The following is a 22,129-nucleotide window of genomic DNA, read 5'->3' as shown; positions in this document are numbered from 1 at the left end:
TGATTTTTTTTTCCTTTATTTCTTTACTGAATATTATATCATATATATATATATATATATATATATATATATATATATATATAGGCATATATCTGTAATTATATGTATTTACAGTGGAATTACTGTGTTGCATTGAAAGATCCATTGCTAAGCAAATATCAGAAAAGTGTGACGTAATTCATTGCCGTTTCTATGCAACTGACGTCAAATGTTGAAGGTTTCGTAACATTTTATTCATTTGACACTCGATCACAAAATTATCACAATAATAATAATAATAATAATAATAATAATAATAATAATAATAATAATAATGATAATAATAATAATAGTAATAAAAATAATAATAATAATAATAATAATAATAATAATAATAATAATAATAATAATAATGCCCTGACGGCTTGACATTAATTCCTTTGTCCAAAGGTAAATCACTAATCTGGGATTTTACATGTGTAGATACATTAGCCCTTTCCAATTTAAAATCTTCACTCAATTTTGCTGGATCTGCTGCTGAATCAGCTTATCATGCTAAACGACGCAAATATGAACATTTAACATCAAATTACATCTTCGTCGCTTTTGCAGTTCAGACCTTTGGTCTGTGGTGTAGAGAAGCTAAAGATCTACTGACTCAAATTGGTACACGCCTACTGCCCCGTACCGGCGATCCTAGATTTATCAATTTCCTTCGTCAACGCATTGGAATAGCGGATCAGCAAGGGAATGCTGCCTCCACCCTGGATCATTTCCTAACTCTATTTCGATGGATGAGATCTTTCTCATTTAATGTAAATTATGGAAAGTGTTTATTAAAAACAAAGAATCTAAGATACTTACTTACTTACTTACAAATGGCTTTTAAGGAACCCGAAGGTTCATTGCCGCCCTCACATAAGCCCGCCATCGGTCCCTATCCTGTGCAAGATTAAGCCAGTCTCTATCATCATATCCCACCTCCCTCAAATCCATTTTAATATTATCCTCCCATCTACGTCTCGGCCTCCCTAAAGGTCTTTTTCCCTCCGGCCTCCCAACTAACACTCTATATGCATTTCTGGATTCGCCCATACGTGCTACATGCCCTGCTCATCGCAAACGTCTGGATTTAATGTTCCTAATTATGTCAGGTGAAGAATACAATGCGTGCAGTTCTGTGTTGTGTAACTTTCTCCATTCTCCTGTAACTTCATCCCGCTTAGCCCCAAATATTTTCCTAAGCACCTTATTCTCAAACACCCTTAACCTATGTTCCTCTCTCAGAGTGAGAGTCCAAGTTTCACAACCATACAGAACAACCGGTAATATAACTGTTTTATAAATTCTAACTTTCAGATTTTTGGACAGCAGACTGGATGATAAGAGCTTCTCAACCGAATAATAACAGGCATTTCCCATATTTATTCTGCGTTTAATTTCCTCCCGAGTGTCATTTATATTTGTTACTGTTGCTCCAAGATATTTGAATTTTTCCACCTCTTCGAAGGATAAATCTCCCATTTTTATATTTCCATTTCGTACAATATTCTGGTCACGAGACATAATCATATACTTTGTATTTTCGGGATTTACTTCCAAACCGATCGCTTTACTTGCTTCAAGTAAAATTTCCGTCTTTTCCCTAATCGTTTGTGTATTTTCTCCTAACATATCCACGTCATCCGCATAGACAAGAAGCTGATGTAACCCGTTCAATTCCAAACCCTGCCTGTTATCCTGAACTTTCCTAATGGCATATTCTAGAGCGAAGTTAAAAAGTAAAGGTGGTAGTGCATATCCGTGCTTTAGCCCGCAGTGAATTGGAAAAGCATCAGATAATAATAATAATAATAATAATAATAATAATAATAATAATAATAATAATAATAATAATAGTAAAATCGATATTCAGTTCAATCATGAAGTTAGAACTGAATATACAAGACTGTTTCGGGCCTGGAACTACATTCGTTGCTAGGATACTGCTGAGAAATCGGATTATTTATTATTTTTTAGTTGTTTTAAATTGTATTTGTATATAACTCCAGTAAATATTCGTCTTTCTTCTATTCCTTTTGATTAAGAAAGGCCTACATAAGTGTGGAGAACACTAGTAAGGGACTATTTCAGATCGCACCCCGCTAGAGCAACTTGGTCGCCTCAAGGAGATGTGCGAGTGTTTGCAGCAATTAGTGGGCGAGCAGCAGGTGCCGTAATCCACGATTATAATTATGTGTATGATTGTAATTTGAAGCAAATCTGTGTGAAGGCCACCCCAACCCAATTACACGGAACTCTGCATTACGTAAAACAATCGAGGAACGTTCTCTTCTTTCTACACTCGTCAGGGTTTGGCAAATTAAATCGGTGTGACTTCGGACCTCCATATTACGCTGATAATGAACGAACCATACTCGCTCTAGGCGGGATTCGAACCCAAGACGTTGGCTCTACAGAAAGCAAGAAAGTTCCTTCACTAGACTCTCTTTGCTCCTTCTTTAAAACTTACGTTTTTTTTTTTTTTTTTCCACTTTCCTTTTTGCCTTATAGTGTATCTCATTCTACAGGGTGTTCCATAAATCTGGGGCATAGAAGAATTACTGAAAATGTTTTTTCTTTGCCTACAGGACAAATGAGTGATGTCTTTAAGTAAAGAGGAATGTATGGATGGGTGGATCCCGTCTCAATGAATTTTTTAATGTATATAATTGATGAAGTAAATCCCGAAAAGACTAAGTATATGATTATTTCTCGTGACCAGGATATAGTACGAAATGGAACTATAAAATTTGGAGATTTATCCTTCGAAGAGGTGGAAAAGTTCAAATATCTTGGGGCAACAGTAACAAATATAAATGACACTCGGGAGGAATTTAAACGCAGAATAAATATGGGAAATGCCTGTTATTATTCGGTTGAGAAGCTTTTGTCATCTAGTCTGTTGTCAAAAAATCTGAAAGTTAGAATTTATAAAACAGTTATATTACCGGTTGTTCTGTATGGTTGTGAAACTTGGACTCTCACTTTGAGAGAGGAACAGAGATTAAGGGTGTTTGAGAATAAGGTTCTTAGGAAAATATTTGGGGCTAAGAGGGATGATGTTACAGGTGAATGGAGAAAGTTACACAACACAGAGCTGCACTCATTTTATACTTCACCTGACATAATTAGGACCATAACATCCAGACGTTTGAGATGGGCAGGACATGTAGCACGTATGGGCGAATCCAGAAATGCATATAGAGTGTTAGTTGGGAGGCCGGAGGGCAAAATACCTTTGGGGAGGCCGAGACGTAGATGGGAAGATAATATCAAAATAAATTTGTGGGAGGTAGGATATGATGATAGAGACTGGATTAATCTTGCTCAAGATAGGGACCGCTGGCGGGCTTATGTGAGGGCGGCAATGAACCTCCGGGTTCCTTAAAAGTCAGTAAGTAAGTATATAATTGATGATGGTTCTGAGTGCAAAGTATTAAGTTCATGGGCAACCTCCCTCTGACTACGGCCACCAACAAGTAGGATCAGTTGAATACGTTCCTCTTTATTGCTAGTAGTCCTGTAGGAAAAGGGAAAAACCTTTTCACTACCTAATTCGCCTATAGTTCTAGACTTATAGGACATTCTATATATTAAAATCTATATATCTATCTTTTCTTCCTTTTCTTTCGTCATTCATTTATATTTCTTTCTTTCTCAGCCTCTCTTTTCCTTCCCGTTTATTAAGTTTCTTATTCCCTACACAATTTCTTATTACGTCTCTTATTGGTTTCATCTACTCTTCATGTGAAACATATAAGTCCGAGATGCGAAAGAGAGAAATTGTCACGTTTTGACATCAAAAGTTTACTGCGACGTCACTCGCAGTACCATGGAAACAGAAATGTAAGTGGTTTTCCATGCAGTCCGTCTCGCTCCATTCTCTATTTAACTTACTTCGCGTCCACTCCGGGGAGACTGACGGGACTGGACTCGGCGCATGGGTCGCCCGACGTTAAATGTTAAGAATGATGTTATTACCGACCGATGTAATTAGTAGTCAGCGCGAGGGTAGCAATCATGACCACCTCAATCTCTCTCATAGCCATTCTTAACAAAATTATGGTAGGCCTAGTTTTATTAAAGAGTCATCACCAATAATGCTTCTTTTTCAGACAGTTCCTTTATTTCTATTAGTCACTACTAATGGACCAATTACTGACCAGGCCTTCTAAATCGAAACCACTGATCCTGCCTGTGGTTCTTCCGTGGTTCTGTTTTTCTCTTTTTCCTCTTTATTTATTTCTTTGTTTCTCTCTTTCCTCTTTCTTCCTTTCTCTCTTGCCTCTTTTTTTCTATTTCTGTCCTTTCTCTCTTTTGTCTTTCTTTATTTTCCTTTTCTTTCTTTATTTCTTTCTCACTTTATTTCTTTCTTTCCTCCTTTCTTTCTTTTTTGTCTCTTTTTTCTTTGTCTCTTTATGCATTTCTTTCTTTCTTTCTTCCTTTCTCTTTATTTTTTTCATTCTTTCTCTCTTGCTTTCTTCCTTTCTTTCAGTCTCTCTTTCTTTGTCTCTTTCTTTCTGTCTTTCTCTCTTTCTTTCTTCCTTTTTTCTCTATCTTTACCTTTTTCATTCTTTCTCTCTTTATTTCTTTTTTCTTTCTCTCTTTCTTTGTCTCTTTCTTTCTTTCTCTCTTTCTATCTTCCTTTCTTTGTTTCTCTCTTTCTTCATTTCTTTCTTTCTCTCTTTATTTCTTTCATTCTTTCTCTCTTTATTTATTTCTTTCTTTCTCTTTTTCTTTGTCTAGTTCTCTTTTTCTTTGTCTCTTTCTTTCTCTTCCTTTGTCTCTTTCTTTCTCTTTCTCTGTCTCTTCTTTCTTTCTTTGTTTCTCTCTTTCTTTCTTCCTTTCTTTGTTTCTCTCTTTGTCTCTTTCTTTCTTCTTTTCTTTGTTTCTCTCTTTCATCCTTCCTTTCTCTCTTTCTTTCTTTGTCTCTCCCTTCTCTCTTTTTTCTTCCTTCCTGTCTTTCTTTCTGTCTCTTTTTCTTTGTCTCTTTCACTTTCTTTCTCTCTCTCTTTCTATCTATCTTTCTTTTTTCCTTTCTGTCTTTCTTTTTTTCCTTTTTCCCTTTCTTTCTCTATCTGTCTTTCTTTCTCTTTCTTTTGTGTCTTTCTACCATTCTTTCTTTCCATCAGACAAATTACTCGTACCAAAATCCTTGAACCATCTGGATTTGAATGCCAAGTACTGTAAGCGAGCTCAATGCTCATTCATAATCGTTGTTGAATGGTGGTACCACTTTTCATTAGGGTAATCCTACCATAATATTTCATTTAGACTTACATTTGCGTCTACAATTTGCCTCTTATCCATACATAACTCTCCAAATATTCTTCCTACAAAATACTGGCACTCCTGTAGTATCAGAACAGCACTAGCGTGAGCTGGCTAAATAAATTTTCACAGCACATAATACGTGGATGTTTACAATGCCCACATTTGTGGACAAATGCGTTATTACCGCTGGTAACGTTACCCGTACCATGTCCAGGCATGTCAAAGGCGATCCGGACTTGTATAATCAATGGGCTTAACTTTCTCTTTTCTGTTGCATGATTCAAATTTGTCTAACATGGCATGATGCCGAACAATATTCGCCTAAAACGAGTTTCCATCAACAGTCTGATGCAGAGATAGGACTGGAATAAGTTCGTACGCTTGTTAGAATACTTGACCACGTGTAAAGAAATCAATAGCTTCGTCCTTCTGTTGAGCCGTAGCCAGCTTGATTGAGTCGTAAGGAAATGTTTCTAAAGCACAAATAATTTTGTTCTAGTTGCCACACAACGATGTGACATGTTTTAACTGTAGCAGGAAGCTCTAACACGGTACAACTGGTGTAACCAAGACTCGATTGCACATAAATAATTGAACTTAACAGCTACTTCCATATGTCGGTTTTAATATTTTCGTATCGTAGCAACCACATGTAGTTAACATGCATTGCATTAACGTGACATAAGAAGACTGTCTGTATAATTCATTAAATGCAATTAATAATGCAAATTAACTTGACAGCGATTTCATTTTGTCAGTTTCAATATCATCACGATTTCTTCTCCTAACAACGGCACAATATAGTTAACACGTATTATATTAATGTGACATAAGAAGACTGACTTTATAGTTCAATTGTAATTAATAATGCACATAAAATTAACTTAATACGATATTACGATTTCGTATCTTAGGAACTGAAACTAGTTCGATTAATTAAAATGTGTCTCAGTGAAATGTTCAGCAGAGTCCGTATAGGCTAGTTTCTATCTGATGCTTTTCCAATTCACTGCGGGCTAAAGCAAGGAGATGCATTTTCACCTTTACTTTTTAACTTCGCTCTAGAACATGCCATTAGGAAAGTCCAGGATAACAAAGGGGGTTTGGAATTGAACGGGTTTAATCAGCTCCTTGTTTATTCGGATGACATGAATATGTTACGAGAAAATCCACAAATGAATAGGGAAAACACGGGAATTTTATTTAATGAGATAGGTTTGGAAGTAAATCCCGAAAAGGAGGAGTATAATATTATGTCTCGTGACCAGAACATAGTACGAAATGGAAATATAAAATATGGAAATTTATCCTTTGAAAAGGGGGAAAAGTGCAAATATCTTGAAGCAACAGTAAAAAATAGGGCCCATAAATGACACTCGAGAGAAAATTAAAGGGAGAATAAATATGGGAAATGCTTGTTATTATTCGCTTCAGAAGCTTTTATCATCCAGTCTGCTCTCAAAAAATCTGAAAGTTAGAATTTGTAAAACAGTTATATTACCGGTTATTCTGTATGGTTGTGAAACTTGGACTCTCACTCTGAGAGAGGAACATAGGTTAAGGGTATTTGAGAATAAGGTGCTTAGGAAAATATTTGGGGCTAAGCGGGATGAAGTTACAGGAGAATGGAGAAAGTTACAGAACACAGAACTGCACGCATTGTATTTTTCACCTGACATAATTAGGAACATTAAATCGAGACGTTTGAGATGGGCAGGGCATGTAGCACGTATGGGCGAATCCAGAAATGCATATAGAGTGTTAGTTGGGAGGCCGGTGGGAAAAAGATCTTTGGGGAGCCCGAGATGTAGATGCGAGGATAATATTAAAATGGATTTGAGGGAGGTGGGATATGATGATAGAGTCTGGATTAATCTTGCTCAGGATAGGGACCAATGGCGGGCTTATGTGAGGGCGACAGTGAACCTTCGGGTTCCTTAAAAGCCATTTGTAAGTAAGTAGGATTTATTATGCAATCGACAAAGTCAGTAATTGGCTATACTCAATCAGAATTACAAAAATTAAACAAACAGGTAACATAAAAGACAAATTCATAATAAAAGCACTGAACTTTAGTAAGTTTGACCTATGTTATTTATATAAAAATATCTGACCTACAATTTAGCCTCTGCTTTAGACAGACATACAAGCAAACTCTCTGATTTGATACGCGTTGTACAACTGGTCCACGAAGCTGCTACCAGAGAAGCGTTTCGATTAGAGGCAGGAAATGCAGTGGAGTTCACTGTTATAAATTGGGGCAGATAATTACGGTGTGCCAAGCGATCGGATCCCAACTAGCATTCCAGCCATATTTCTTGCCCAGCGCTTAATGCTTTCAAGTTTTTAATATTTTTCCTCGAAGCTACATTATCTGGCCGGCTGAGTGATACAATTACCCGGTGAATGGACCTAAGGTACCACTTATTAACTGATCAACCCCGTCATTACGTTAAATGATTAATTCACCTGAAATTAGAAGTGGCAAGAGTTCGCCTCCAGGCCACGTTGAAAACCCGGCCACTTGTTAGTATGGGCAGCCACATTCAATATCACATTTTTGTGGAAGTCACTTATATTTAGGCAGCGCATTTATAAAAGATTTCACAATTATAATAGACACTCTACAGGGTGTTTCATAATAATTATGAAATATTTGTTTCTGTATTCGTAACGAAATCTTAATATATACTTTTGTTTATATGAACATATTTGTGTTTTTTTGTGAGTGTATGTCCAACGAGTTAGAAAGATTTTATAGAACGGCCATTGCGCCGCCATGTTTGAAGACAATTGAACAACCGTCCGTCATTAGCTTAAGCGCCCAAAACAAAGTGGGCGTGGCGATAAGTAAGGTTTGAATCGTGGTGTTGTCAAAATTTCGTTTGTATAAATCAATTAAACCTAGTGCTTCGTCAAATACGTGCTAGTAGCTTAATGTAAAATAAAGAACTTATGTACGCTAAATTTAAAACACTTGAGCTATTCCTAGAAGGAAAGCTTAAAAAGAATAACCTAAGCAAAATTGTCATATACGTATGACAAGAAGTTTCAGCAAATATACTGAAGAAAATGTTAATATTCCAAGGTTTTTTAAATGTGATCTGCAACATTGCCTATAAAATGAACGAGTAGGCCTATGATTCGGATGATTTTATTAAATTGTTTTCCCACTCTCTACACGTTGCAAAACTATTTATTATACCATAATATATAGAATGAAAGTAGGTCCTAACTGTACTATACAATCTTTACTTCCAAGCTTGTAAATTGGGTAAAACATGACCAAACACGCTTTCAGTTTTTTTTTTTACAGTAGTGGATATTATCGAAATGTGAACGTGAGGCCAACAGCCGGCTGGTCTGTCTGGTCCCTTCAAGGACTGTGGCACCACAGATTATTATTATTATTGGTGGTGGTGGTGGTGGTGGTGGTAGCAAGCACCCACGTACAAGAATGAGGTAAGTAGTTACGAAATACATTCATACTTACCCCATTATTGCACGTGGGTGCTCAATTATGTTCTTTCATGTCCTTCCAGTCAAAATATTAACAATACGGCCTACCCGAGAGTTCTGCGGAACTTTGGATGCGAGTGTCGAAATACAGTTTTAATATTTTATTGCTATTAGTTTTTCACTGGGTTTGAAACGGAATTGTAGCATAATGTTTTTATTCGTATTTAGTTTAAGTTCATTGCTAGTGAACTATTTATTTGATTTATCGTTTGTCTTCGAAATAGACCTACTTTTTATAAGCTACAGCACATCGTCTTCTTCTATAAGCAGTCAGGAATGACACAAGAGGTGTCATGAACACAAAAACAATGCTCGGAGGTACACAATTTGTCTCATTTCATATTTATTACCCACTGTTTCATCAGTTTTTTTTAAGAGAATCTGCAAGAAAAGAAAAATACTGTAGTACACACGGTATGTATGCCGGGCTTTGTTACACATTTGCGCATGAAAAAAGAAATGCTGCTAATTAACAAAACTATGGACTTCATAAAATTTACCTGAAATATGATAGGCTATATTTTCCTTTTGATATTGCAGTTATATGCAGCACACACAACAGACATGTTGTTTTTCTACCTCCGTATACACAACGTAAGCAGAGGAATTTTTACAACGGTAGGCGCTTAGTTCATATCTGCCGTGTTTCGCAGTGGCACCAAAAAGAGCGCTGTACAGGACAATTTGGCCACGCTATATTTCCTTTCTAACTCGTTGTGTGTGCCTAAACAGATTATCCTCTTCAGTCCTGTTGTATAGTATACTATACATAATTTTCTTTTAATTTTTTTGCAGTATCTTGGATACTTTTGAATTTTTTAATAATTAAATTTGATAGAAATGAAGAGTATCACTTTTGCAACATTTCTATACCAGATTTATAAATTAGAATTTAAAATTTTGGGGTACCAAGAACCAAAATTGCCCCAAAATTTGATTTTCTGTGAAGACTTGATTTGGAATTTTTGGAACCCCAGAATGATTGTGACTTTTTTTTTCAATTTTTAAAAATTGTAAATTCGGGACTGAAGAGGTTATATAAGGTGTTTCATAGGAAATCAGTGGGTCTATTTAGTTTCTTCACCTTTGTGTAAATTTGGCGGGGAAAGAGAAGTGTAAGCATAGGCTAATATGAGAAAAGGCAATAAGATGGAGATACGGAACAAGATAATAAGATAATTGTAGAAAAATTAAGAGAAACAATAATCTTGTGCAGTGATGCGGAAAATAATATGGAAGTAGAAGAGTCTAAAAGGACGGTATTAAAGAAGAAGAAGACACAAAGATGGCTCGGAAATACAAGTCTAAGAATGTAATAACATCAGCAGACTTCACTTCAGTCTGTTGTTGGGGTTCTGGTTCATAATTTGTGGAGCTCTACACGTGGAAGCAGTGGGTACACGTCAGCTTGGTCTGGCAGAAGCATTCATAACGCGCTGATGATAGTGATGCTTATCACCACGTAATGATGATGAGGCCTGCATTGTGTGCACACCACTCCCCCCGCCCCGGGTGTTTTGATTCGCCGCGTAACAATCACGAAGATGCCTCAAAGTACACATGATAGATGACGGCACACTGCTTCCTCCTGAACTGCCCATCCTTTCTAATGCTGGACCAGATTCAGTCATTATTTTTCTTTTAACTCACTCAAACTGTTTTTCTAGGTTACCAGACGTCCAGATTTTACCAGACCTGCTCTGAATTTTAGGTGTGTGTCCTGTGACCGGCCAGGCCTAGTACAAAATCAGAAATTCTTCTCTTATTCTCTCCCGTCAGTACACACAAGGGAAGGGTTTCGGCTCGAACAGGAATTTTTGGTTAAAATTTGTACAGACGCTTACCTCACAATGGTGATAAAGACCGTAAAACATTCATTTGTGTAACTCTCCGTTTGGTTGGTATTGGTCAATACAATTCTTTAAAAATATAGCCTAAATAAGGATTCTCTGTAAAATGCATGAAACAGCATGGAGCAGAGCAATAAGCACAACACGCAGAAGCAACACCTGAACAATCTTCTGAACCACACTCCAGTGCTGAAAAATCATTTTTGAAGTCCGAGACTTGTTCAGGATTCACGTAACCAGCTGACTGCCAGGAATACTGAAGCATAGGGCGATATACTGGAGCAGACAACTGGTTATGAACAACAGAGTGCATTTTCATTATAAACACTCGATTTCCCAAGTTAAGTTCTGAATTCTCAGCAAGAGTCCTTGTGTAATCTGTTATCCTCCGAGCATATATTTTGTATTGTCTAAGGAAATAGATATTGAGAGCCTGGATATATTTAGCTTTTAGGTGGAATGATCATACATTCCATGTCCTAGCCTTGGAATGATTCATTTATTAAGGTTGTGTCCTTGTCCGCATTCAGTGACTCGCACAACAATGTACACTTTTGATTAGCTGCAATATTTTCAGACAGAACGTTGGAGAAAAATGTTCTTAAATGGGCTTTAGACATTTTACCGCTCGCACTAGCTTCTAGGCTAGGCTAGGCTTACGGGTAAGGTGTCCCATCCCCTTAACTTGTGCAGTGCTCTCCCCACCCCTCAATTTGTACAGTGCTCTAACAGACAAACCACACATTACACAAGCGAATGCTTTTGGGAGCTTTACAGAGATGTAAAGATGGGCCTGTATACAAATTGTGGATACGAAATTCCTGTTCGAGCCGAAACCCTTCCCTTGTCAGTGGACCAAAGCGAGAAACCGTCTATCCCAGGAGTTGATCACAGGAATAATTGTTTGTAAAATTTAATTTAAAACATGTATAGTCTTAGAAAAAAGCTTCGTGGCACAGATACTTTATAAGTCCCAGAAAGGAGGCAGTGCGCATGATCAGACATACAACGAAACAAAACTAATTATATTAAATTATTGTGATGTACCGAAGTACGTATGATATTTCCGTGCAGTAATTCTGCATTATCATATGATGAAGGATGGGTGGAGCGGAAAACAATTCAGTACATCACAATAATATTATAAGCGTAAATAATCACTTACGGTCTTACTAATAAACCGTGTAAAGTTTTTATACGACACTTATGCAGAGTTGAAACAGAAAACGTTATTAATAAACCATGCATAAGCGATGAATGTATAAATAGTCTGTATCTACACAATGGGAATTGCTTTGCAGTAGTTATATACACGAAACTCCCTGTTTTAGCGTTGTATATAGAGAAAAAAATGGCAGCCCCTCTAACAGCTGTTCGTATCGACTGTCATTTTATGATGATTGTTGCCTTGTAACCACAGAAGAACAAACCAAAGAGCACAGAATAATTATAATAATATTGCTGTAGCTTGTACCAAAATGTAGCGTGGTAATCGATCAGAGCCAGTTGTACTATCGATACATAACACGGCACACTAGAGCGCTCTACCGGATGCAATAGAGAACCTCAATATTCTATTATCTTTCGTAATGAATTAATGACAAAACTATGACGTAGCTATGCAACAGTTGTACTGTTATACACGACGTATGAAATGATTATTAGTAAGGAATTTACACACGACTTATAAATGAGCTACTCATTTTATAAGTATAAGACAGTTAAACTGTATAAAGAGTTTTTATTAGTAAGATCGTTAGTGATTTAAGACGGCGGATCCGTCGGATCCCGGCCACTTAGTCACTTGTAATGTGTGCACCTCTGTACATGGTGTGTTGGACATTGTGCCACTGTTCACACATCTATGGCATAGTGCATGAGGGTTGGCCACTAAAGGGAAACTAAGAGGTGGAACTTAAACTGAGAGGATTCAATCCGGCATCGGAACTGGAATCCGAATCCGGTGTGGCTTAGTGGATAAAGCGTCAGCACGTAAAGCTGAAAACCCAGGTTCGAGTCCCGATGCCGGAGAGAATTTTTCTCCGCTCCACCCATCCTTCATCTCAACTAGACCTTCTCTTGTGAACCAAGTCGCTCGTCCTCTGATCATGCGCACTGCCTCGTTTCTGGGACTTAATAAAGTATCTGTGCGATAAAACTTTTTTCTAAGACTGTACATATTTATTCGTTCATCTGGTAGAGTTAAGGCTTTCACTTCCACATAACCAAAACTAACTACTGCAAACAATGTAAATATAATAAACTAAAATACATAAAATAAAATAATTTTACAAGACCATAACGGCACATAAAGATTGAAGTAATACAGGGACATCATTTTATATTTACTAACATTTTTAATATTAACTTGCGTGTACCTCTGGATCAACGCCGTTTGCTATCCCCTTCCACGACTGGAGTTCGATGATACTGACGTAATATACAAACAAATCACTTTACTAGGTATAGGAGGGAAGAAAAGTAGTTCATCCATTTACGTAAACTAGGAAATATTGCGCTTTTGAGTTTAATAATTTTCATTAGGTTTTTGTTTAATCAAAATACAGTACAGTATTAACAATGAGTGTTTTTACTCACGAACTGAGCTGTCCATGTGGACGTATTCATTATGCAGTGTATATTATACTGTCTACAACACATTAGCATACAATATAGAGAATGAAGTTAAATTGAAAAATAATCACAATATGGATATTTAAACACATTTCGATACAGGCTTCAGTTCTAATGTGCATATTATCGCACTGTAGACTATTGTACTTAATTCCAATTACCAGTTCTTCGTAATCCTCGGCCTCATCTCGCCAAATATCATCTGGCTATCACCAATTCCATCGACGCTAAATAACCTCGTAGTTGATACAGCGTCGTTAAATAATCAAATAAAAATAAAAAAACAGTTCTTCGTACTAGTAACTCATGTTGAAATAATTCTGTACCGACTCTATAAAAGAGTACCTTACGTACTGTAAATTCAATCTTCACTTCTGTCAGAAAAGATAAAATTACTCAGACTTACTATCTACTGTCCGTCCAAGTGGTTATGTCGTAGGGTCGTAGAAAGGAGGGAAATCACGTGGCAGTTAATTACTTAACGAGGCCCTTTTGTTTAAGTTATTTTAAACAGTTGTATAATATTACGTAGACGTCCAATTCCTAACAGAAATTAATGTTCTCAGAAAAGAGCTAAGACAGCCCAGCCACTAGCTGGCGAATAAAAGCTGGTTGGGGAAACCGGGATACGACGTAGGCAAATGGACGACAGTACCTGTGCGAAAATAATTCAATATTGAAAGCTCTTTCGTCACTGGAAAATGCGAACATATTTTTGGAACGTACTGTGGCTACTATGAGTGTATATGCGGTCTTGGATCTGTGTGGAAGACGGTTGAAGGGGTGGGAGTGAAGTACATTCAAAAACTCAGGTACAATAAAAATTGAAGTAAAAATAAAATGATGTCCCTGTATATGTGTAACCTTAAAATATAAGTTACACTAAGAAGTTAATGATAGTATTCAGTAATTAATTATAATATTAAACCCTATAATTCACACACAAAATATCAAAATTAAAAAAGAGATAGGAGATGAAGAATGAAAAGACAAATCATATTTTACATTTAATGATAGTGAGATGTTTACTTGAGAGATTTGTCAAACCATGGAGTCAACAGATAGATGCAGACTGCTGTCACACACTTGTTTCGATCCCAGGCGGCAAACTTCTATAGAAGTTGATTCCACGGTATGACAGATGTCTCATATCCGATGGAGAATATGTTGAAAAATAGTTCAACAATATCTGTATCTGTTCTAATAAATCTTTCCATGAAATTGTGTTTTCTTTCTGTAAACGACCCCAGGGAAACTTACTTCCTGGGGGGGGGTCCTCGTATTTGCGCTCGAATGACCAAAATTTGTACAAGCACTTGTTTTGACATTATTAACATGATGAAAGAAAAAAAAATAACTTTTTTCTGCCCCCCCCCCACGAGAATGTTTGCCTACTAACCGAATTCATTGGGCTCTCTACTCTTTTACCAGTATTTCCTCTCTTAGGCCAGGGTCCTAAAGACACGTCTTTTTATCACAAATTAAATCCTATCGTACCAATCCACCACAGTTATTTAAGTTACCTGTAGTGAGGTTTCCTGTTTTGATTATGTGCTAAAGAAGATTATTATGTCATTAACAGACAGTTTTAGACTTTGTAGTTACTGCGGATTTAGTGTCTTGTAAGTTAAACTTACTCTCCCTTTGATTTTTTAAACCCATTGTCTTCGAAGTTTATAATTGATCGGAATTCCAGTGTGCAGAAAATATCTTTAGGTACTTTAGGTAAAGCGTGTCAATTAACACAACATTTTTGTTGTTGTTATTGTTTATTGTTAGTAAAATAACATGTACAAAAATACGGTCTTAATTCTTCCCCGAAGGAGTAAAAACTCGTGCTCAGGGAGTTATCTAAACACATACTTAACACAAACAAAGATAATTATTTGACACAAAGTGGGTCAAGGAAAAAAATTATAGGAACAAATTAACTTTAAGAATACAATTTCAATTTTACCAATTTAAATCATACAAATACATATACATATTAAATCAATATATATATTTTTAAATTAAATTCCAAACGCTATTTTTTAAATTTCTGATATTAAAATTTTCCAAATTTGGGTATTTTTCAATTATTCTATTATGTAAACCTTGGACTAAAGCAGGTACCATAGCTGCGCTTGTGAAATACTTTGGTTCCTCTAGTTGTAGGAAATCGGATCTTTTAGTTCTATGTTTATGATGATACAATTTGAATTTATTACGATTTTTATGTATGAAGTTTAATAAGGCAATATAATAAATTTGTTTAATTTTCAAAACATTAAAATCAGACAAAAGCTCGGATGAGTAATCAATTAATTTATTAAGGCATATTTTAATTATTCTTTTCTGAATAAGTATTAGTGGAGTGAGATTAGAATTACAAGTATTTCCCCATCCTAAAATTCCATACTGGAGAATGGATTGAAACAAAGCTAAATAAATGAGACGTAAAATATTAACTGGTAAATATGAGCGAAGTGTAACAAAGATATAAATTGTTTTACGTAATCTACTGCATAAATACGTAATATGTAACATAAAAGAGAAATATAAACATTTGTATTTGAAGGAAATTTTAAACATTTTGAAAGTAGACAAAGTCCAAAAGAAGTTCAATGTAGCGAAGAAATGTCATTGTTCAATTTAGTGTTGCATGATTTGAATGTTTTGTTGTTATGTGTATTTCTTCAATTTAAAAAACTTCAATATAACAAAAATAATTTTACTGTCCCAAAAATTTCGTTACACTGATATTTGACTGTATATATAAAATATGTTTCTCGCATAATGTTCTAATTCATAACTTTCAGTTTCAGGCGCTTGTGGGACACTCGGTATACTCGAATAAGGTTAAACATATTGGGAGATACAATAAGTCTGAAGTTTCTGACGGATGTCATCTGTATGTGTCTGGGGGGTCACGTTGGAATGACGTTTGGGATATTTTCGTGATTTCGGTGACAGAAATGCCAGGAACCGCGTGTGCCGGCGCACCAAACACCTGTTCTCTTCCACTCTTGTTTGTTTCTACCTTGCATAAACTTCTCTTGGGAACCGACAAGAGTGTTCACGGTCGTGTTTGGTGATGGCTTATATAGCAGTGAATAAGACTACGTAGTCGATGCTCAGACTTCCTTGCCGTGGGTTCGGGGCCTTCTTAGGGCATTAAAGTTTCTGTACTTTCTATATATTCCATAGTGTGGTAAGTGAAGGTGTGGCATCTTTTGAACGTGACAGGAGATTCGATCTGTGCGAAACTACTATTTCATTGAAAATACCCGACTTAAGAAAATTATAAGCAAATGCATTCACAGAGAGATTTTTGAACTTTATTTAAATAAATACAACACGATATTGTAATTGTTATGCTTTACTTTTCACACCTTCTCTTTCGGCATATATTCTTCTATGATATTAATATTGTTTTGTTTTTTTTCTCTCAAATTTCTTTTCACACCTTTTTTTTCCTGCATATAGGCCTATTCTTTTCTATTAATAACATTTTGTTTTTCTTTTCAATTTTCTTTTCAATTTTCTTTTCACTTCTTCTTTTCCTGCTTATATTATTATTATTATTATTATTATTATTATTATTATTATTATTATTATTATCAATTTCCTTTTCACACCTTCTTCTTTTTCTGTATATATCCTTCTATGATAATATTTCTCTTTTTTTCTCTCAATTTTTTTCACACCTTCTTCTCTTTGTGCGTATATTATTCTGTGATAATAATATTGCTCTACTTTTCTGCTCAATTTTCTGTTCACACCTTACTTCTCCATATATTCTTCTGTGATAATAATAATAATAATATTGTTCTGTTTTTGTTCTCAATTTTCTTTCCAAGTCTTCTCATTCTGCATGTATCCTATGATAATAATATTTAATTTTTCTTCAATTTTTTCCACACCTTCTTGTCTTTCTGCACAGGCCTATATTCTTCTATGATAATAATATTATTCTGTTTTCTTCTCAATTTTCTTTCCGCATCTTCTTCTCTTTCTGTCTTATTTTTATTTATTTTATTGAGTTATTATACGACGCTGTATCAACATCTAAGTTATTTAGCGTCTGAATGAAATGAAGTTGATAATTCCGGTGAAATGAGTCCGGGGTCCAGCACCGAAAGTTACCCAGCATTTGTTCGTATTGGGTTGAGGGGAAACCCCGGAAAAAACCTCAACCAGGTAACTTATCCGGACCGGGATTCGAACCCGGGCCACCTGGTTTCGCGGCCAGACGCGCTGATCGTTACTCCACAGGTGTGGATTTCTGTCTTATATTTCTATGATAATATTGTTTAGTTTTTCTTCAATTTTCTTTTCACACCTTCTTCTGTTTCTGCATATATTCTTCTATGATAATATTGTTATGTTTTTCTTCTCAGTTTTCTTTCCACATCTTCTTCCCTTTCTGCATATATTCTTCTATCTCTTCGCAATATTTTATTATTTTCCTTGTCATAATTTTCTCAATTTTTGGTCTTCATGTTTTCTTTTCAGTTTTAATAGATATTATCTTTCTTAAGAGGAGAGGATGATTGAATTTGATTTTATTTTATGTAAAGTTTTCATTCATTGTATGTATAGGCCTATATATATATATATATATATGCACACACAAATATCATTGCTGCAACAAATTAAATACGAGATTAGTATCTTAAAAAAATTGGGGCCCAAATTAAAAAAAAAACAGGATATAGTAATTTACTAAAACGGATATATCTCAGATATTTTTAATGATAAATCCAACATTTATACGACATTTTACTGCTAAAAGCACGTTCTTTAAAACATTTCTAGCAAAACTGAAAAAGAATTAATTTTAGAGGGACTTTTCTAGAAATTTTGAAAAGTATTTTTTATAAATATCCTTATATATATGAATTGTTCCCGCTTATCGACCGACTATCAACATGATTATGAAATTTGATAAGTAGCAAAATTACATAATTTCTATATCGAATTCCCGAATTCCTAACCTTTAGTTCACAATCTACACTGCATTCTACTATGTCATGTTAGGGATATTTTTTTAGTTAATTTGTCTTCTTGTCTCTTTTCAGAGAGGAGTTAGCAATGAAGATCGGCCTCACAGAAGCTAGAATACAGGTAAGATTTTTAAAGCGATAATTTTTTACTCATAGCAGTCCAGACGCAATGTATCTTAGATAGCATTATTATAGGCTAAGTTATTTTAAGTCTATATTTATGACTGAGATCTTGTCTTCATCTTTTCTTCTGAGGGACACAAGCTCAAATCCCGTGGGGTCCGTGTGGAATGTTTTTATGGATTTTTGGGGTTTTAATGCGGCGCTATGTTTGCATTACTGTCACTTCATTATAGCTCACAACATCAGCATCATCGGAGTCGACCTAAGCTCCATTTCTGTCACATCGGAATTACACAAGTTATCCATGGTTTTAAAATCGTCTTCCCATCTTCTTCTTTAACGTCGTTAAGTCTATCCGTTAAATTTTGGAATTATTTATTTTATTAGTAGTTTATCAGAATTCACCGAAATTTTATTAACTACTCATAAGTACTTATTTTTCGGGAAGGTAAAGTCTCTCTAGGCCTATCCCTCTATTTCTTTACTGCTAAGATTACGTCAATTTTACAGACTAAATCATATCACAACACCGTGATTACAAATTGGACGATTTCAGAAGGCTATATTTTCACCAATATTGAACATAAGTAGGGACCGGATTTTTATGTAATATCAAGCTGTGAAATATGTACATATTTATGTAAGAAAAATAAGCTGAATATGTACCAAAATATGTAAAATCATGAAAATATTTAATATCAATATGTGGCAGGTATGGGATAGGTAAGACTCTCCAGTTGTGATTTCATAGAGCACCCGACTTTTTTTACCGCACACTTGACACATTACTATTTTTCCATCTGTAGTAAAATGTGTAGTCCATCGCAATCCATGATTTTATTTTTGTCATTAGGGTTGAAGATACAGGGGCCATTTTAGTTAGTTAAAAGCAGTAGATAAACTCACTTGCACTTTATACTGTAAGTACTAAAACTAGAGAACTGAATGAAATGAATGACACAACAGTATTGCAAGCATTGTTTCGCTTTACCGGATTAGGAGAAAATAAGAGGAGATGTGGGACACATGCATTTTAGCTGCTCCCTGTAAGAAACAAAAAAACCTACTAAAACTTCAAACCATAAGTATTTACAAACTGTTGTTTGAAAAGTGACACTCCTGTCTCATTCAGAAGAGTAGGATTATTCCAGCCGAGAACCATACTTTCTAATTGCTCGAAAAATCCCATTTCCGTATAGGTCTACTAAATTTAAAGTAAAGAGGTCAAGCAGTAACCTGAAAAATTATTTATTTTAACCTTTCAACATCTTTCCAGTTTGTTCCTTTACTCCAGCTCGTTTTCAAAAGTCGGCTACTTTATTGCGGCTCATGTCTGACTTGACACGGGTTTTTTATGGAAGAATTAGAAAGAGGGTGAGTAAGATTGCAAATTGCGTGCGAATGACTTGTTAAGAAGTGTGCAGAACAATTATAGTTCGAGACAAATAATGTCGCCTCGTCCATTCCATCGTATGAAGACAACGCTACTTACTGAGTGATTTTTACAATACAAGGTAGTTGTGAGAAGGTTGCCTTTTGTTCACTCATATTTACAGTGGGCGATATGGGGTGAGTGCCTCTGTTACTTCCTGGAACTAAGGACATTATGTTTCGTCCCAAAAATATATTTTTTCTTAGGTAAGTAAAAAGGCTTTTTAAATCTGTGTACGTATTTCAAATTGTAAACTTCCCCGACAGATTCTTTTTTTTTTTTTTTTTTTTTTTTTTTTTTTTTTTTTTTTCCTTTTAGAGAAGCAAAAATGTATAAACCCCCTAAATATGTATATTTATGTAATATCAATCCATAATATGTAATATGGGGTAAATATGTAATATCAAATTTGAATTTATTAATAGTAATTACAAGATTCGCAAATATTTGTTATTTATATACGGTTAGGTTGGAAGGAATATATTATGTAATTACATAAAAATCCGGTTCCTAGTAATCATACCACCATTTGAAAGAGGGAAGTTTGAAGTTTTAGTATATTGACCTTAGATGCATTCGATGCGAGCCCAACGTGTAACATGGCACACGTCCAGGCGGTGATCCCATTCTTGCCAAACCCTCCCAAGCATGTCTTTTGTGACGTTTCTGATTGTAATGTTAATGCGCGTTCTTAATTCGGACAACGTTGCTGGAAGTGGAAGTATGTAAACATTGTCCTTAGCTAAACCCCACAGTAAGAAATCACATACTGTGAAATCGCACTTTCATTTTATTACTTATAATATTAGTCTACTTATAATTTTGTACTTCGTTGATACTCTTCTGGTCAGCAAAACCACAATTTCTCTTAATAAAAAAATAAAATATTAAATTTGCAACATTTTAAGATAAATTAACTTGTAGGTATTGAATATGAACAAGATCCGACCAATAACTTAGTTTAGGAAAAATTTGTATACACAAACAGATGGTATGTCAAAAACCACTATTCCATTGTATGTAATTCTGAAATAATGTTTTTTTTTTTTTGTGTGTGTGAAACTCTCGACAATGGCGTTTCTGTAACACAACAACACTTCCTCCTGTCGATTTGTGTAACGATAGATGTAAATACGGGCTATTCCATATGAAATCGATCAGTAAAAAACCTCGCATTTTTTATACTCTAATTTTTTCCCTTACTTATACAAGGTGCTGAGGGGAGTGCATTTTCAAAAATATACTATCGAAAGTCAAACGGTTTTCGTATTATTGAGCGAAAAATTTAGCGTGTTTTAGAAAAACAAGCCTCTTTCAGCGCTCAGAACTCGGGAACCATTTACTGCAGAACATTGAACGAGAGCTTATTTTGAAGATGACACTTGGTAGGTTATGTTAAGAAGTAATCTTTATTTTTATTGTACACAGAGAGACAGATAATCTCATTTTACTTGCTTTTAGGCTTTTTGGCCATTTGTAAAAATGTAAAAAAAAAATTGAGAAAAAACCTTGCATTATTAAGAGGGATTCGGCATTGTTTGCTTAGTGGTACGGCAATAAGTTTTGAGGGTATTAAATAGATTATTTTCACACGCCTAAGACTTCAACAGCGCAGTACCGCACGCACTGGCCGAGAGCTGAAGATAAGCAAGCGTTGGGCGTCATTTTACTCCTGTGTTCGTGAAAACCTGTGATAAAGCTAGCACAGCCATCACTGCTAGACGACACATCACGTGTTTGTCTCCTGGCCTTGGTTGTCTCGGCTAGCTCCCGCCTCACAGTCAGGTGGTTAGTTCACGCGCGTACTATTTATTTTCTTTATTTGATATTTTCAATACTTTCTTATCAGCATACCATCAGTAAAAAATATGTGTTTATTTGTACTTTCAATGCGGAATCTAACTACATATCTTTAAAATATATTTTCTTAGCCAAAGACGTCTTAATTAAGAAAAATCTACATTTCTCCATTTTCATAAAAGGTAAGAAAATCTGTTTATATGTCAATATAAACTTTAATTTCTCAGCATCAAATAAACCATGATTTTGATCATTGGGTGAAAGGGTTTCGGAGCCACAACAGTTTAAAGTTGCTAATTTTATGAAAATACGATAAATTTAAATATTTTTAATTTAAGCACTATGAAGTACTGATGCCTCAAACTTTGCACAATGCATTGTATCACTTTTCTCTATATTTCGGTCGATTTGAGATGGAATAGCTCGTACGTATCATATGATAGGAAGTAGACAACTATCGAAATCTCCTCGGTATAGACTGGCACGTA

General features: G+C 35.3%; 1 protein-coding gene across 2 annotated transcripts in view; it reads left to right on the top strand.

Annotated features, from left to right (window-relative positions):
- Positions 1-22,129, top strand: part of LOC138706612 (homeobox protein aristaless-like) — a 680,650-nt gene that overhangs the window by 559,432 nt on the left and 99,089 nt on the right. For both annotated transcript variants that reach the window (XM_069836126.1, XM_069836128.1), the window contains one exon: positions 18,362-18,407. In XM_069836126.1, the coding sequence (XP_069692227.1) occupies positions 18,362-18,407 (46 nt within the window). The remainder of the gene's footprint in view (positions 1-18,361; positions 18,408-22,129) is intronic.

This window comes from Periplaneta americana, chromosome 9, assembly GCF_040183065.1.
Source record: "Periplaneta americana isolate PAMFEO1 chromosome 9, P.americana_PAMFEO1_priV1, whole genome shotgun sequence".
Classification (NCBI taxonomy): Eukaryota; Metazoa; Arthropoda; class Insecta; order Blattodea; family Blattidae; genus Periplaneta; species Periplaneta americana.
This window is presented reverse-complemented; position numbering and strand designations above follow the sequence as displayed.